This window comes from Poecilia latipinna, unplaced genomic scaffold (genome assembly GCF_001443285.1).
Source record: "Poecilia latipinna isolate Pla-1442-1.1 unplaced genomic scaffold, P_latipinna-1.0 Scaffold595, whole genome shotgun sequence".
NCBI lineage: Eukaryota > Metazoa > Chordata > Actinopteri > Cyprinodontiformes > Poeciliidae > Poecilia > Poecilia latipinna.
In genome coordinates, this window is record NW_015113211.1 from 245,103 (window position 1) to 258,796 (window position 13,694).

Genomic DNA, 13,694 nt, shown 5'->3' on the forward strand with positions numbered 1-13,694 from the left:
ACCTCCGGGGAGCCGCCTCCCTTTGTATAATTTTGTCTTGGTTTAGAATATCACTGTAACCTCAATTTTTTTTTGCGTTTCATTTTGAGCCTACTTTATATTCTTTTTTTAATGCTTTTTTTTCATAAATGGAGCATATTTACACAAAAGTTCATTAAAACAACAAAACACTTTTTAAAAAAATGACACGACATAAAGACTGCATTTACTTTTTTGATGTCAAATAAAATATCCTGAAAATGTTTCAATTTGAATTCATAATGAAAAGATTATTAGCGTTGCTTTAAAAAAACATTTAATTCTTTTGCAGAGGGATTTTTTTCTTTCTTTTCTTGCTAAAAGTGTCCGAGATTTGCAGCTTGTCTTTTTTTCCCCAATATGAAAGCTGATCGTCGTCCGAGTTCACGTTGGATCCTTTATTTATGTGTTATAATTGTTACGTTTTTTATTTTTATTATTATTATTTTTGCCTTAGTTGTATAATGAGAAAATATTAACAGCATATTTTATGCATTTAAATAATAAAAAAGGAATGAGAAACCCTGAGGGTACGTAAAAACTTAACCAAGTTTATTTTTTTTTCTTTTTAAGTAATACTAAAAACTCCCACCAGGTATCATCCGTTTTATTTATCAGTATGCCAGCAGGTTACTGTAAAAGTATGCGTGTTTATATTGGCAAGATTTCTCAAAATCCCATCAATCACCCATCTGTCCTCCTCTCAGTTTTTCTGGACAGTCCCACCTTTGTTACGCAAATTTCTCGCAGACTCCTCCGCTTTTAACTAGTCTGTGTTCCGATCATCTATTAAATCTCAGTGACTGCACGACAAGCCATTGTGAATTAAACAATAGATGTTTATTATTTTTTCCCCCTTTTTGTTTTTCATCAGTGATCTGCCTCTAGAATGCATCATCTATTGTCGGTAGACGGAGCGTGAACTGGTCACCTTGTCTTTCAGCTCAACACTTGGCCGCATGCCAGCGAGAAGGTGTCTGCCAGTTGGACCGAGGCGCAGGATTTGGGCGAAACTTGTTTTTCTGCTCTGTGGGTTAACTTTACGCTTTAGGTCTTAGCTTTTCCTAGACAATGAATGGCTGGCATGGCTATCACAGGGAGATCAATCAGCTTCTTAGAAACATGTGGGTGTTTCCACAAAGCGGACGCCTGGGATCACCCATGAACGTAATTAAAACCCTCATTTGATGTGACTCAGCGGGCTTATTAGACGTGCAGATATTTGCGTTTCAGGGTTAGGCCCACGAGGCGACACTGGCATCTATCAAGTCAATCCAGGACGAGGCTGGACACTGGAGCTTGTGCGTAACCACTGAGCCGGACCTCGAAGATCGAGTTCATGCTTGGCACTCTTTGTATCCGTCTGAGTCAGCGCCCTGTGGAAACCGGTAGCGCACCTGGCCTCCCTCTGATGCACTTATAGCGCACGAAAACGTTGGCTTTTTCCTCGCACCGTTGCAGGGTTTTTTTGCACATTAACCCAGGTGGCGGAACACGGCGGCCTGAACATCATGTCCCTGAACAAGTTCAGCCAGAGCTCCTCTTCCTCGTCATCCTCCAGCTCCATACGGGACAAGAAGGTCTTCGCCAAGCTCAAGCTCAATCTGTCGGGGGACTACCCGAGGAAGAACGCGGAGCTGCTCAGCGCTCAGTATGGGATAAACCTGCTGCTGGTCGGGGTGGCGCTGATACTGGCCATCGCGCACCGAGACGCCTCCGTTGAGGAGAAGGACCTGCTCTCCTTCACCACCGGCCTCATGATACTGCAGCTGATCTGGATGCTGTGGTACATCCTGGTGCGGCGCAGCCAGAGGAACACACGAACCGAGAGGGATGTCAATGCCACGACATGCTGGATAAGAGGTGAGCTTGGTAGAGGAGGCAGTCAGATGATGCATAGAAAGCGGCCCGTTAGAAGAACTGCAGGAGAGAACACGCGGTGTCTATTTTTAAAGATTGATGTGATTGAAGAAGTATTCACACCCTTTTAACTTTTTTCACATTTTGTCTGGTTACAATAACAGATTTCAATGCATTTTATTGAGGTTTCATGTGACAGATGAACGTCAGGCTAGAACTGCAAACAAAAATCTGGAAAGTGTGGCCTGCATATTCAGCTTCACTGCAATACCCCCTAAATAAGATCCTATAGGCAACCTCAACAAGTCGCATTTAATAGTAAACAGTGTTAACCTGTGTGGAAAATTGCTTGAGTGTCTTAAAGACCAGAAACCTCTAAGTTAAATAAAAAAATTATAAAAGCAGATGTGTGGAAGAAGACGCTGTGGTTCAGATTGGACGAAAATTCTACTCTTTTCCTTTATTTCTTTTCTTTTCTTTCCTTGATCACACCATCCCCCACGGTGAAATATGATGATGGCACCATCATGCTGCCAGGAAGCTGGCAACAGTAGATGGCGAAAATAGATAATATAATTTCATGCCTCACTTTGAACCAAAACTAAAACACACAAACAAAAATCATAACTATGTGCTACTTTCTGTCAAATCAATTTCCAGGAAACACTGAACCGTTTCATGCTTATGGCTATTTTTCTGTAAATGACAAACATGGTGGAATTTGTTTCTTTTTTTTTTTTTTTTTCTTGGCAGGTGGTTTAACTCTTCTTGCCATCCTCTCGTTGATCATGGACGCCTTGAAAATCGGATACTATGTTGGATATCGGCTGTGCTTGTCGGCATCGCACGTAGTCTATCCCGTCATCCACGCCATTCACACCGTAGCGCAGGTGAGTTCACAAACCTCCTTTAATATCAGCGACGTGGTAATCTTTCACCAGCCAGGTCCTTATTATCTGTGTGCCACCAAAGAACCCTGGATAAAGAAGTGCCCTTTGTTGCAGAAACACTGTAATCCTCTCCTTTTCCATGTTATTTGAGTGTAACCTCATATGGCAAAGCAAATCTGTGTGGTAAAGAGACTTAAACACTCAGTTTAAGATTAGAAATCATTTTTTAATATATAACAGTGGTATTTGTGCCAAATGCTGGAACTGTGAACTTGTTTTGATTTTTTTTTTTTACAAGCCTTTTAAGACGTTTACTTTTGTTTGATTTTTTTTTTCTCTTTTTTCTACTTTTTAGGTAAATTTTCTCTGGTTTCACATCAAGGATGTGATCAAGAGCTTTGAGACATTTGAAAGGTATAATAAAACTCTAGTGTTTTATTATTTGAGAGTCATGTTAAAAGAATGGAAACACACATCCCACTTTTTAGACTTTTTGTACCATGTATCTAAAAAATACATTTTTTCTTCTTTTTTAAGGATTAAAAGTTAAAAAAAAAAGAAAAATTACTCAACCTTACAGTGCAAGACACCAACTATTTCCACACGCTGTTCGATGATTATTACATAAATGTCTACTCAGGTTCGGAGTGATTCACGCGGTCTTCACCAACCTCCTCCTGTGGTGCAACGGCGTGATGTCAGAGACGGAGCATTTTATGAACAACCACGTCAGAAGGACCTTGGAACTGGAATTTAAAAATATCACCGAAGGTAAGGGGCCAGAGGGTCGATTGCTGCCTTGTACCTCAGAAGAAAAGTACACTTGTCCACTTGAGAGCTCGCTTCAATGGATGAAAGAAAACTAAAAGAGAAGGGGGTCTGAGAGGGGAAGGGAGGGAAGCTTAGCCTCCCAGTAGGTCTTGTTTGTGTCGAACATCTCTCTATTAGGTTTCACAGCGGAGCACAGATTTGCTGGTCCTGGCTCCCCCCCTTAATCGCCCTTTCTGCACACTTCAGACACCGCTGGCCTCTTTGGCAACCCCCCGCTTGACCCTAGACATCTTTATCCCAAGGCTGCTTAGTCCCAAGGGTGCTGCAATTACAGTAACTGATACATCTAAGCCTGGGGTTGGGGGGTTCAGTTGCTCCTCCTCATATCCGGCTGGCTGTGAGGGTGGCTGCACCCTGACTGTTCCCCTTTTAATTAAAAGGTGCAGCTCCATGGTGGTGGCCTCTCATGGGCTGCACGGGGGAGGTGGGGGACCGGGTGGGGGCACACGGCAGGGTTTTGTTAAGGTGTGCCCCTGGGGGCAACCAATAACCACAGTGGGCTTTACACGCAGTGGGTAAGTATAAAACATACATTCAACTGCAGGTGCCTTCAGGTACCGGGGGAAATTTCAAATCAGTAAAATATTACCTGCTATGGGTGAACACTGAAAAGCAACAAAAACAGATCAGGTGAAGAGCTTTGATTTATTGCTGTTAGGAAAATTATTTAATATTATATACCTAAGAATGAGTTCAGTTCCAGAGACAAGTTGAAATGAGCATCAATGCATTTGGAGGTAAAGAAGAAGCTTGCAAATCTCTGAACCTCATCACTAAATGTGAAGCATGGAGATGACAGGATTATGCTGTGGGACTCTTGCTAAAGGGGGAATTTGTTCCCTTCATAAAACAGATGGCATCAAGAACATGATGTGGAAATATTGAAGCAACATTTCAAGACATCAGCCACACTCAATGTTTTGGAGCGATCGTCACAAAGACAACATCTCTGTACCAAAATATTTGACCAAAGTCACACAATTTATTTTTAATAATGCTAAGAAATGCATGTAAAGTTTTTTTTTCTTGTTCCCCCAACTTTCTGGCTTCATATTACTTTTAAATATTGCAGGTCTTTCTAATTTCAACAAGTATTTTTTATGCCATATTATGGCCAAAGGTCTTGCAAGTTGTTTCATCAAATGACAGAAAGTGTCTCATAAAAAGAAAGGTCTTCAGATTTTTATAACCTCCTACAAAAAGACGCAGGAAGTCGTACTTTTGAGGTGTTGCCTTAAAATGCACGAATGCACTATTTAACTCAAATCTTGTGAATCAGAACTTTATGATTTCATCTGAACATTTTTTAAACCGCTTAAAGAAAAATGAAAAGGTAACTTTTGAAATTAGTGGAAAGAAATCCTCTAAAAGTGTCTCTTATGTTATTATTCTGTCATTTTGCAATCATTTTGCTCATCCTGACTAATCTAAAATGTAAAAGAAACTGATGTAACGTCAAAGCGGAAACATCTTTTCACACCGTCTATGTAAATATATCATTTTACCAGTTTTGTAGCATAAAGCCCTGACTTAAAAGGTACATATTTGTTCATCTTAATTAACATACGCCTTATACGACTTCATAAGGATACCTATTCTTATGTAATGAATCACGTTATATCTTGTTGCTGGAGGTGGAGCTGATCCAGTGTTTATTTAGCAGGAATATTGCAGTGGCTTAGAGGGATTTACTCAAACAATGAATGGAAATGTTGGCAAGTTGAAGCCTGCTGAAATAATGCTGGTTACGCACTCGTTTCATCCATAAGAAGACATTATTCCAAACTGATTGAACTGGTTTGACTGGCCTAATATTTTCTGCTATATTTATGATCTTGATATTCTTTGCAAGCTGGTCTGATACAAACGAATTTTGGAAGCAGTTAGAAATCCCTGCTGGCCTGAGGGGCCCAGGATGAGAGAACTGAATAATGTCCCTGTCGTGTAAATATGATGGGAAACATCACACGTTCACAGATGTTACAAATTACTTTTATTTTGCTCCAGTGTCATTTAGTTCATCGTGCCAAAAATATCTTTAGCTACCTTCAAAAATGCATTTTCACTTATTTACAGCGTTAACTTGAAGTACTTCCTACCAGTATTTCACTAGGAATTAGTAACAATTTCTGCCAGCAGTTATCAATTAAATTACAAAAATGAAAATGCAACATTCACGGTAGCTGTGGTGAAAACACCAAGAAACTCACAATGTGTTACAAGTTATAATTGTCTAAGAAAGGCTGGACAAAGAATTAGCAACAAAAATGGAAATATAAATTAATTTGATTGAAATAGAAAACTTTGCAGAGAATGTATTGTGGCTATCTCAGTTATTTTAAAATGCGTAATGACTGCATGCAGATTTATACCAACAAATCCCAACTCTCTATATTAAAGCATTTTCTCTTATTTCCATATGTATATTCTTTTTTTTTTGGGATATTGCCTTTACAATACTCAGCAGGAGCATACATCTCACTTATTTTCACTGGACACTAAAAATGTCACCGATGTATAACAGGGCACCAAATGTTCAGCAAAAAGAATGGGAGGGAAAACGGCCCTTTGTTTAACTCCATTAGAAATTATAAGTATGTGATTTTGTGACTTAATGATGACATTTGTTAAACTGAGTGAGTAAATTGATACACTGAAAGTTCTCGGATAAAATACCATGCTGCTGGACCGTAAACATGTGCCAACCACACACTCAAAGCAACAGATGATACATTTAGTTTCATTGAATTCCCAAGAAACATTTAACAAAAACCTACTGATTGTAAAAGTAAAAAAAATCTAAAAAATACAGCAGCTACAGTTAACTTTACTGCATTGCTTTATAAGTAGGATTGAATGAAATATATCTATGCTTGGATTGAATGAACTTTCTTCCTATGAATTGGAACTACAAAAATAAACTGAATTGGATTAAATATTATATCTAGTATTACTATTCTGTTATTAGGCATTTTGAACTCTTTGCTAAGAGTGAACATTTGCGTTGTGCAAATAACTTCCTCACATATTCTTAATATCCCTTACATTAGAGTTGCTTTTAGAGACCAGTGTTTGTCTCTCCGTATATGAGACTGTATATTGTAAGATGTCTTGAACTAAAACATCTAATTTGCACATCAAAATAGCAACAATTGCTGCATATTATTTAACCTTATATTATATTTAGGCCTAATGAGTTTGTTGGAATCTTATTAAATTACAAAAATTCTGTTCAGATGAGTTTCTCTGCATCCACCTGATTAATATTGCAATGTTATTGTAAGTGTGATAATATTACTTAATTACTCCCGCATACATATTATCTTCTTTAACAAGTCTCCTTTGTTTTAGATTTCTTAATGTTTACAGATTCTTTCTTCCCTTCACTAAACTTACAGTGCTTTATTCTTTCCAAAAATGCCGACACGTTGTTAAACCTTTTGGTTTCTCCCATTGTTATGTCTCAATAGACGGGTGTGTTTTAATAATGGTTGGCATAACAACAATATTTTGTTGTGTAACTCGTAATTTGTCTTTCATGCCTTTGTACGCATTCTTGTTTGACCTGTTTTCCAGGGGAGCTGGAGCTGGAGCCGGAGCTGCATTGCAACTGCACAACGAGCACATGCGCCCTGTTCTCCCAGAGCTTCACGTACCTCTTCCCGTTCAACATCGAGTACCACATCTTTGTCTCCGTGCTGCTTTTCGTCATGTGGAAAAACATCGGACGCACCATCGACGTGTCCTCAAACAGAAAAAGTCTGGTCACCAAAACACAGGGGTTGACTTTGGGCCCCATTCTAGGTCTCCTCGCACTGGTCAGCACTATCGGAATACTGGTGGTCTACATTACGCGGTTAGAGGGCCCCCGGGAAGTTCACCAGTCAGCCATTTCTATGTTCTACATTTACGGCATCGTCATGCTGGTGGTCATGTGTTCTGCTGGCGCTCTGGGTTTGCTCATCTACCGCGCAAACCACATGCCTCTCGACGCATCAAAGAACCCTTCGAGACAGCTGGACACGGAGCTGCTGTTCGGGTCGGCCCTGGGCTCCTGGTTCCTGTCCTGGTGCAGCATCGTGTCAGTACTGAGCAGCAACAGTGACCCTCCCCACCGCTGGACCAACCTAATCTACTCCCTGCTCATTGTTCTGGAAAAGTACGTCCAGAACCTCTTCATCATCGAGTCCCTGTATCGCCGGCAGGAGAGCGTGGAGAGGGCGGACCCGGAGTTGCCCACCAATCCGGAGGTTTCCTCGGTGACTGCGTCTCTGCCTCCCTTAAACGGGATTGACAACCAGGCATACGAGTCTCCAGGCGGGGGCTCCGGCCCCACGGAGAATGAGCAGGAGGAGAACGGGCAGGTGTACGGATCCCAGCGGAAGCAGTCGAATGTGCCGCTGCCCGTTGACTCTCACGTTGCGGAATCCTCAAACATGAAGAGGCTCATCCTGAAGAACATTGCTGTTTTACTGTTATTGTGCAATGTTTCGGTAAGTTTTTCTACACACCATCAAAACCATGGAAACAGGATTCACAACCCAGCTTGTAAACTAACTCAAACAAGCTTTCGAGGCATAGTGATAATTTACTGCCTAAAATTTATGGCACTTTTTTGGGGGGGTTTATGCAATGAATTAAGGAACTAGTGTTTTCATACTACATGACTGTCTCCCTTCATTTTAAAAACAATATTGTCTTGGTTCAGTCTCTTACTTTAAAGAAAAACTTTTAGAAACCTTGCAGCTGGAAAATCCACAATTTATACAAGATATTATGTGCACTTAGCATTTCCTCCAGAGTTACAAACTCTCTGGTGAAGTACTCAACTATTTGAGTATCATACTTTTCAAAAGTGCTCACAAAGCAAATGTTTTCACATTTTGTTTTGCTACAACCACAAACAATGCATTTCCTATGTGAAATTGACGAAAAAGTAAACACTAAATTCACTTTTTTTGTTTCTTTACACACAACTTTGAAATGTGTTTTTTGTACTTTGTCTCCTGAGTCCATACTTTGCATTGGAAGGTGGTTTACCAATCACAGCTGCAGTTGTCTTGGAATATGTCTCTAACAGCTTTGTAGATCTAGAAAAAGATGTTTTCTCATCACTTTCGTTCTCGCAAATAGATCATTCTAAGTTAGACTGGATAGGAAGCACCTATGAACGTAATACTTTAATGCTGTGCCAAAGATTTTCAGTGGGATTGTACATTTAAGGTTTTGTTCAGTTGGAAGACAAAACCAAGTGTTTAGGATTTCCTCGTTGTTAACTCTGTCCATTTTCCCTTCAACTCTGTACGACTGCTCTTCCTCTGCTGAGGATTAGCAACCCCAGATCATGATGCTGCCACTGCCATTTCGTTTGGCAAAATGGGATGGCATTTTCATTTTGCCAAACGAAAATGAAAATCAGTCTGCTGATTTTTCCGTACCCTTTATGTGGCTTGTGGCAAACTGCAAACTAGGTATCGTGTGGCTTTCTTCCAACAATTGTTTTTTGTGCACGCAGCTGATAGAGACAGAACGTCCCACCTGAGTTTTGGATTGCTGCAGCTCCTCCAGAGCTTCCATGGACCTTTTGACTGCTACTTTGATTAAAGCTCACTTTAGCCAGGTTTGTCAGTGTAGGGTAGGCCAGGATTTGTTGGGTTTTCAGTCTCGCTGTCCTCGCTTTCAGGTGATGGATTGAACTCTGCTCTGTGAGATGTTTAAAACCTGGAGTATTTAACCGAGCTTTTTCAGCTCCTCCACAACTTTCTCCCTGACGTGTCCTGTGTCCCTTTGTTTTTTATGAATGTGGTTGTTAACTACTGTTGTCTAGCAAACCTCTGAGGCCCTTACAGAATATGCATAGACGGAATCCGTTCACTGATTAGGTTGGTTTAGAAGCCAAGGGGTTGTACTGGATTTTATTTAGGAGTATCAAAGTAAAGGGGGCTGAGTACATGTGCACAGCCAACATTGATTCAGTTTTATTTGTTCTAAACTTTGAAAGTGCTCTGTCACTTTCTTCTACTTTCCAATAAAAAACTCCTTTGTGTTTCGCTAACGAAATATTGAAACACTGACATTTGAAGCTCTAATGACAAAATGTGAAAGGGTTTTTATTCAGCCGGACGGACATATAAGCCGGACGGAAATAATAAGCGTAAAGTATCATTCCAGTGAGTCAAGTTTCCCCTTGTTTCATGTTTTAAAATTATTTTTCAAAAACCACATCTTTTCTTCTTTCAGCTGTGGATCCTTCCCGCCTTCGGCTGCAGGCCACAGTACGACAACGGCCTGGAAGAGGAGACGTTCGGCTTCAGCACGTGGACCAATGTTCTCAATTTTGTCATTCCTCTCAACCTCTTCTACCGCATGCACTCCGTGGCCTCCCTGTTCGAGGTGTTTCGCCGAGTCTGATCGAAGAGCCGGCGAGCAGTGGCCGACAAGATGCGCCGGAACCCTCGCCAGCAACCAGCGGCGCAGTTCAGCTGTTCAGGAGAGACGAACCATATAGCCTGTGCTCCTTGAAGAATGACAGAAAGTGTTTTATGCATACTTATGAGGAGAATATAGGTATTTTTGCTAAATTTATAGGGACTCTTTAGTACTTTATAATCTGTTCTGATAATTGTTCCAGCTGGGGTACAATCCATTGTGGAACTGAATGCTTAATCTGAAATGCACATTATATATTCTTATAATCGTGACTAAATACAGACTGTAGAAAACTGATCGAGTCACAAAATCCTGAAGTTAACAGTGCAGCCACTGCATGCAACGTAAATGGATAACGTTCTCACTTATCCATGTTTAAAGTTTAGATAGAGATGTAAAACAGAATGCATAGCAGAATTGCAAGTTTGCAGTTACAATCTTATCACAACGTTTTTTGCATTTTGTTATTAGTTGGACATAAGTTCTCAGCTCGTTCGTCTCTCCGCCACCAGAGTCGTCGTACGCTCTGAATCTGTAGTCCGTTCATCTGATTGGAAGATGTATTTCAAATTGTTACACTGAAATGTTGTCCTTTGTGAACCAGATAAAATTCACAACGTTATCACGCGTCAGGATAGGCACTTCTTTAATGTCACACCAGAAAATATTGTTACTGCCATTACCAGCCACCACAGATGAGTGGTGTCGCTAATGGAAATGCAATAAAAACAATCACAGTCTGGGACAAAACTTTGCACTAAAGGCGTTACTATGAAATTTTGCTGAAAGTTTTATTCAGGTGTCCGATTGAGTTCTCAGTCTGGTGCTATCCTTTCGGGTTCTCTATGTGCCAAGTTGTGGGAAACAAACAAACAACAACAACAAAAATGATTCTCGCATATTACTGTAGTCCTGTATGTACTGCTACTCTGATCAAAATTTCTCAGCTGCTCTATTTTTTGCCTATTTGATTAATTTGTGCTTTCAAGAGATTACATCAATATATATGTATATATTCTGTGCATACAATAAAAAAATATTTTTCTTTTTCAAACTTAAGACATATTTTCCTTTTTTTTTTTTTTTTTGTCTTACGAAGGATCAATGCCACTTAAACACTTTCACTTCACTTTGTAGCCACAAACTTACGTTCATTTTATTGGGATTTTAAACAACAAATATAGCATGATTGTGAAGTGGAGGAAAATTGTACACGCAAAATGGTGTGTGTGTGACAGAAGCTAACACTCATCACCCTGAACACACCGTACACACGGTGAAACATGGTGGTAACAGCTTTATGCTGTGGGAATGCTCTTCTTCAGCAGTGACAGGGAAGTTGGCAAGAGTTGGTGGCAAGACGGATGAACCGGAACACAGGGAAATCACTGAAGAAAAATGGTTAGAGACTGCAAATAATGGTGGAAGTTCACCTTCCAACACACACACACACGCATACAACCCGAGCTGCATTAGATGGGTTTGGTTTAGAGAACATTATCTAAACCAATGTTTAGATAATGTTGGGATTGAAATCTGTTTACGGACGTTTCCCAACAGTTGAGCGTTTGTTAGTGAGGCAGTGAGATGTACATCCGGCTTGCAGCACCCATTCACACCACTGGGTGGAGCCAGACTGGTTTGAAGCACAACGGCCACTTTTATTTCTTAAACGTGTGCTTTACACTAAATGCGTGTGTGAGGAGGAGGGGGGGGGGAGAGGACCGACAAAATCTTTGACAAATACAAATCTAGTTTTTAAGCGACTTCCAAAGAGCAAAACAAATATTTCCCTTTTCATATTGAATTTTTAAATTGCGATATTCTGTACTTTTTTTTCTTTTTCTTGTTTGTTTGAAAATGAAGTCAGTCCATTGCAGCTTTGGCGACGAAAAACTAAGGTTCCCTCACAACACTTGAATGTGTGCATAACGCCCTTGTGACGTTTGCGAAGTGCAGAGGTATCCTATAGATGCCGGATGGGACGCCGTTTTGCCTCCTGACGTGGCCTGATCCCCGCAGATTATGGGTCAGGCTCCTCCAAGAGAATTTGGCACCGGGCGTCAAGGGGATTATTCCAGCATAGTGTCTGAACGATCTGACAGGCACGCAGACACTTCTAAAAATAACCGTGACGTTTCAGAGGCGGAAGCCGTGCGGCTGTTGCCGCTGCACTGACACACGGCGACGCGGCGCTCCTCGCTCTCCGTGCCCGATGAGTGCGAGTGTGTGACTCACCGGCTTTGAAAAGAAAAGTCCCTGAAGAGGGTGAGCTTTGACCTCCCAGTCAGGGATTGTTAGAGGGGGATAAGCAAACACCTGGGATCAGGAATAGTCCGAGAAATATGTTCCAGCACGCTGAAGTGTCGAAATGGCAGCCTATATATATATATATATATATATATATATATATATATATATATATATATATATATATATATATATATATATATATATATATATATATATATATATTTTTTTTTTAAAGAAAATGAAGGATAGATTAAAAAAATAATTTTTTTTATAAAAAATTATAAAAAAAATTATAAAAATTATAAAAATTATAAAAAAATTATAATTTAAAATAATTATAATGCTAAAAATTTGTTTGAACGTAAGCTGTTTCGTATGCTCCCAAACTACATCCTGATCCTCTTTGCTGCGGGCTGCCTGCGTTTCAGCACCACGGACAGAGTCTGTGTTGGTTGAGTGCAGCGCCTATTCCAATCATTTGACCTTTTTCACATTCTCTCGATAAGGATAAATGTTTTTTTTATGATTATTATTTATTATTCTTACAAATAAAAATTTGTTTCAACCTGGGAATGGTTTGCTGTGCGCCATTTGTTTCTCCCCCAGACAATGTTTTACATATTGGTCAAAAAAAAAAAAAGAGTTACATTTTGGTCTTATATTACCAGCGCGCGTGTGTATTTGCCGTGCCCTCTGTGGGCTTGTGGGAACGTTCTCATGACAGACAGATTCTCCCACCTGAGTTTCGGATCTCTGCGCCAGAGTCGTCTCCTTTACCTGCCTGTCAAGATGAAGTAGATAGTCGTATCTTGGTCGGTTTGCAGTCGTGGCAAACTCTCTCCAACAGAGCTATGTGGAAATATCTAAAGCTTGTGACACGGTTAACACCCCGCTTTAAACATCTCCACAAATTTATCCCGCCGACATGTTTGACACGTTTCTCAGTCTGCGGTCTATTTGCTTACTAATGTTACCCAACAAACATCTTAAGTCTACAGAGAACACCTGAAGTTTTACTTGGATTTTAAACCACCTCAGGGTGATTCTGTTTACTACTTACGTGGACCGGATTTGATTTAGGTGTAGCAGAGCAAACGGGGCTGGATGCAAATGAACGCCGAACTTTGCCGCATTGCTTTATAATGTTTTGTCGCATAAAATTAAAATAACATCTGTTGGATTTTGTTGTTTCAAAGCATCTCAAGTATGAGAAAGTTGAGGGGGTGTGAATACTCTCGCAAAGTTGCACCCGATTATCTTATGTGGAACTCGTTGCTGCTTCTCTGTCGTATTTATTTATTTTTCGTTCACTGCATGGCGTTAAATATAAAGCAGGCAAGAAGAAAAAAAAGGAAATCGTTTTTTTCTTTCTTCTTCTTCTTCTTCTTCTTCTTCTTCTTCTTCTTCTTCTTC

At 40.2% G+C, this 13,694-nt stretch overlaps 1 protein-coding gene across 1 annotated transcript; it reads left to right on the forward strand.

The window, feature by feature from the left end:
• The first annotated feature begins 585 nt into the window (after window positions 1-585).
• otop1 (otopetrin 1) lies at window positions 586-10,091 on the forward strand. The gene is made up of 6 exons (XM_015042567.1): window positions 586-1,881; window positions 2,632-2,768; window positions 3,124-3,182; window positions 3,409-3,539; window positions 7,176-8,092; window positions 9,840-10,091. Exons 1-6 carry the CDS (start codon window positions 1,530-1,532, stop codon window positions 10,008-10,010), a joined length of 1,767 nt encoding a protein of 588 aa, XP_014898053.1. The 5' UTR covers window positions 586-1,529; the 3' UTR covers window positions 10,011-10,091.
• The last annotated feature ends 3,603 nt before the right edge of the window (window positions 10,092-13,694 follow it).

Excerpts from the sequence above, each read along its gene's own strand:
- otop1 (XM_015042567.1), top strand. The coding sequence starts at position 1,530 with ATGTCCCTGAACAAGTTCAGCCAGAGCTCCTCTTCCTCGTCATCCTCC. Across the intron at positions 2,769-3,123 it reads CCATTCACACCGTAGCGCAG|GTAAATTTTCTCTGGTTTCA; the intron begins GTGAGTTCACAA and ends TCTACTTTTTAG. Across the intron at positions 8,093-9,839 it reads TGTTATTGTGCAATGTTTCG|CTGTGGATCCTTCCCGCCTT; the intron begins GTAAGTTTTTCT and ends TTCTTCTTTCAG.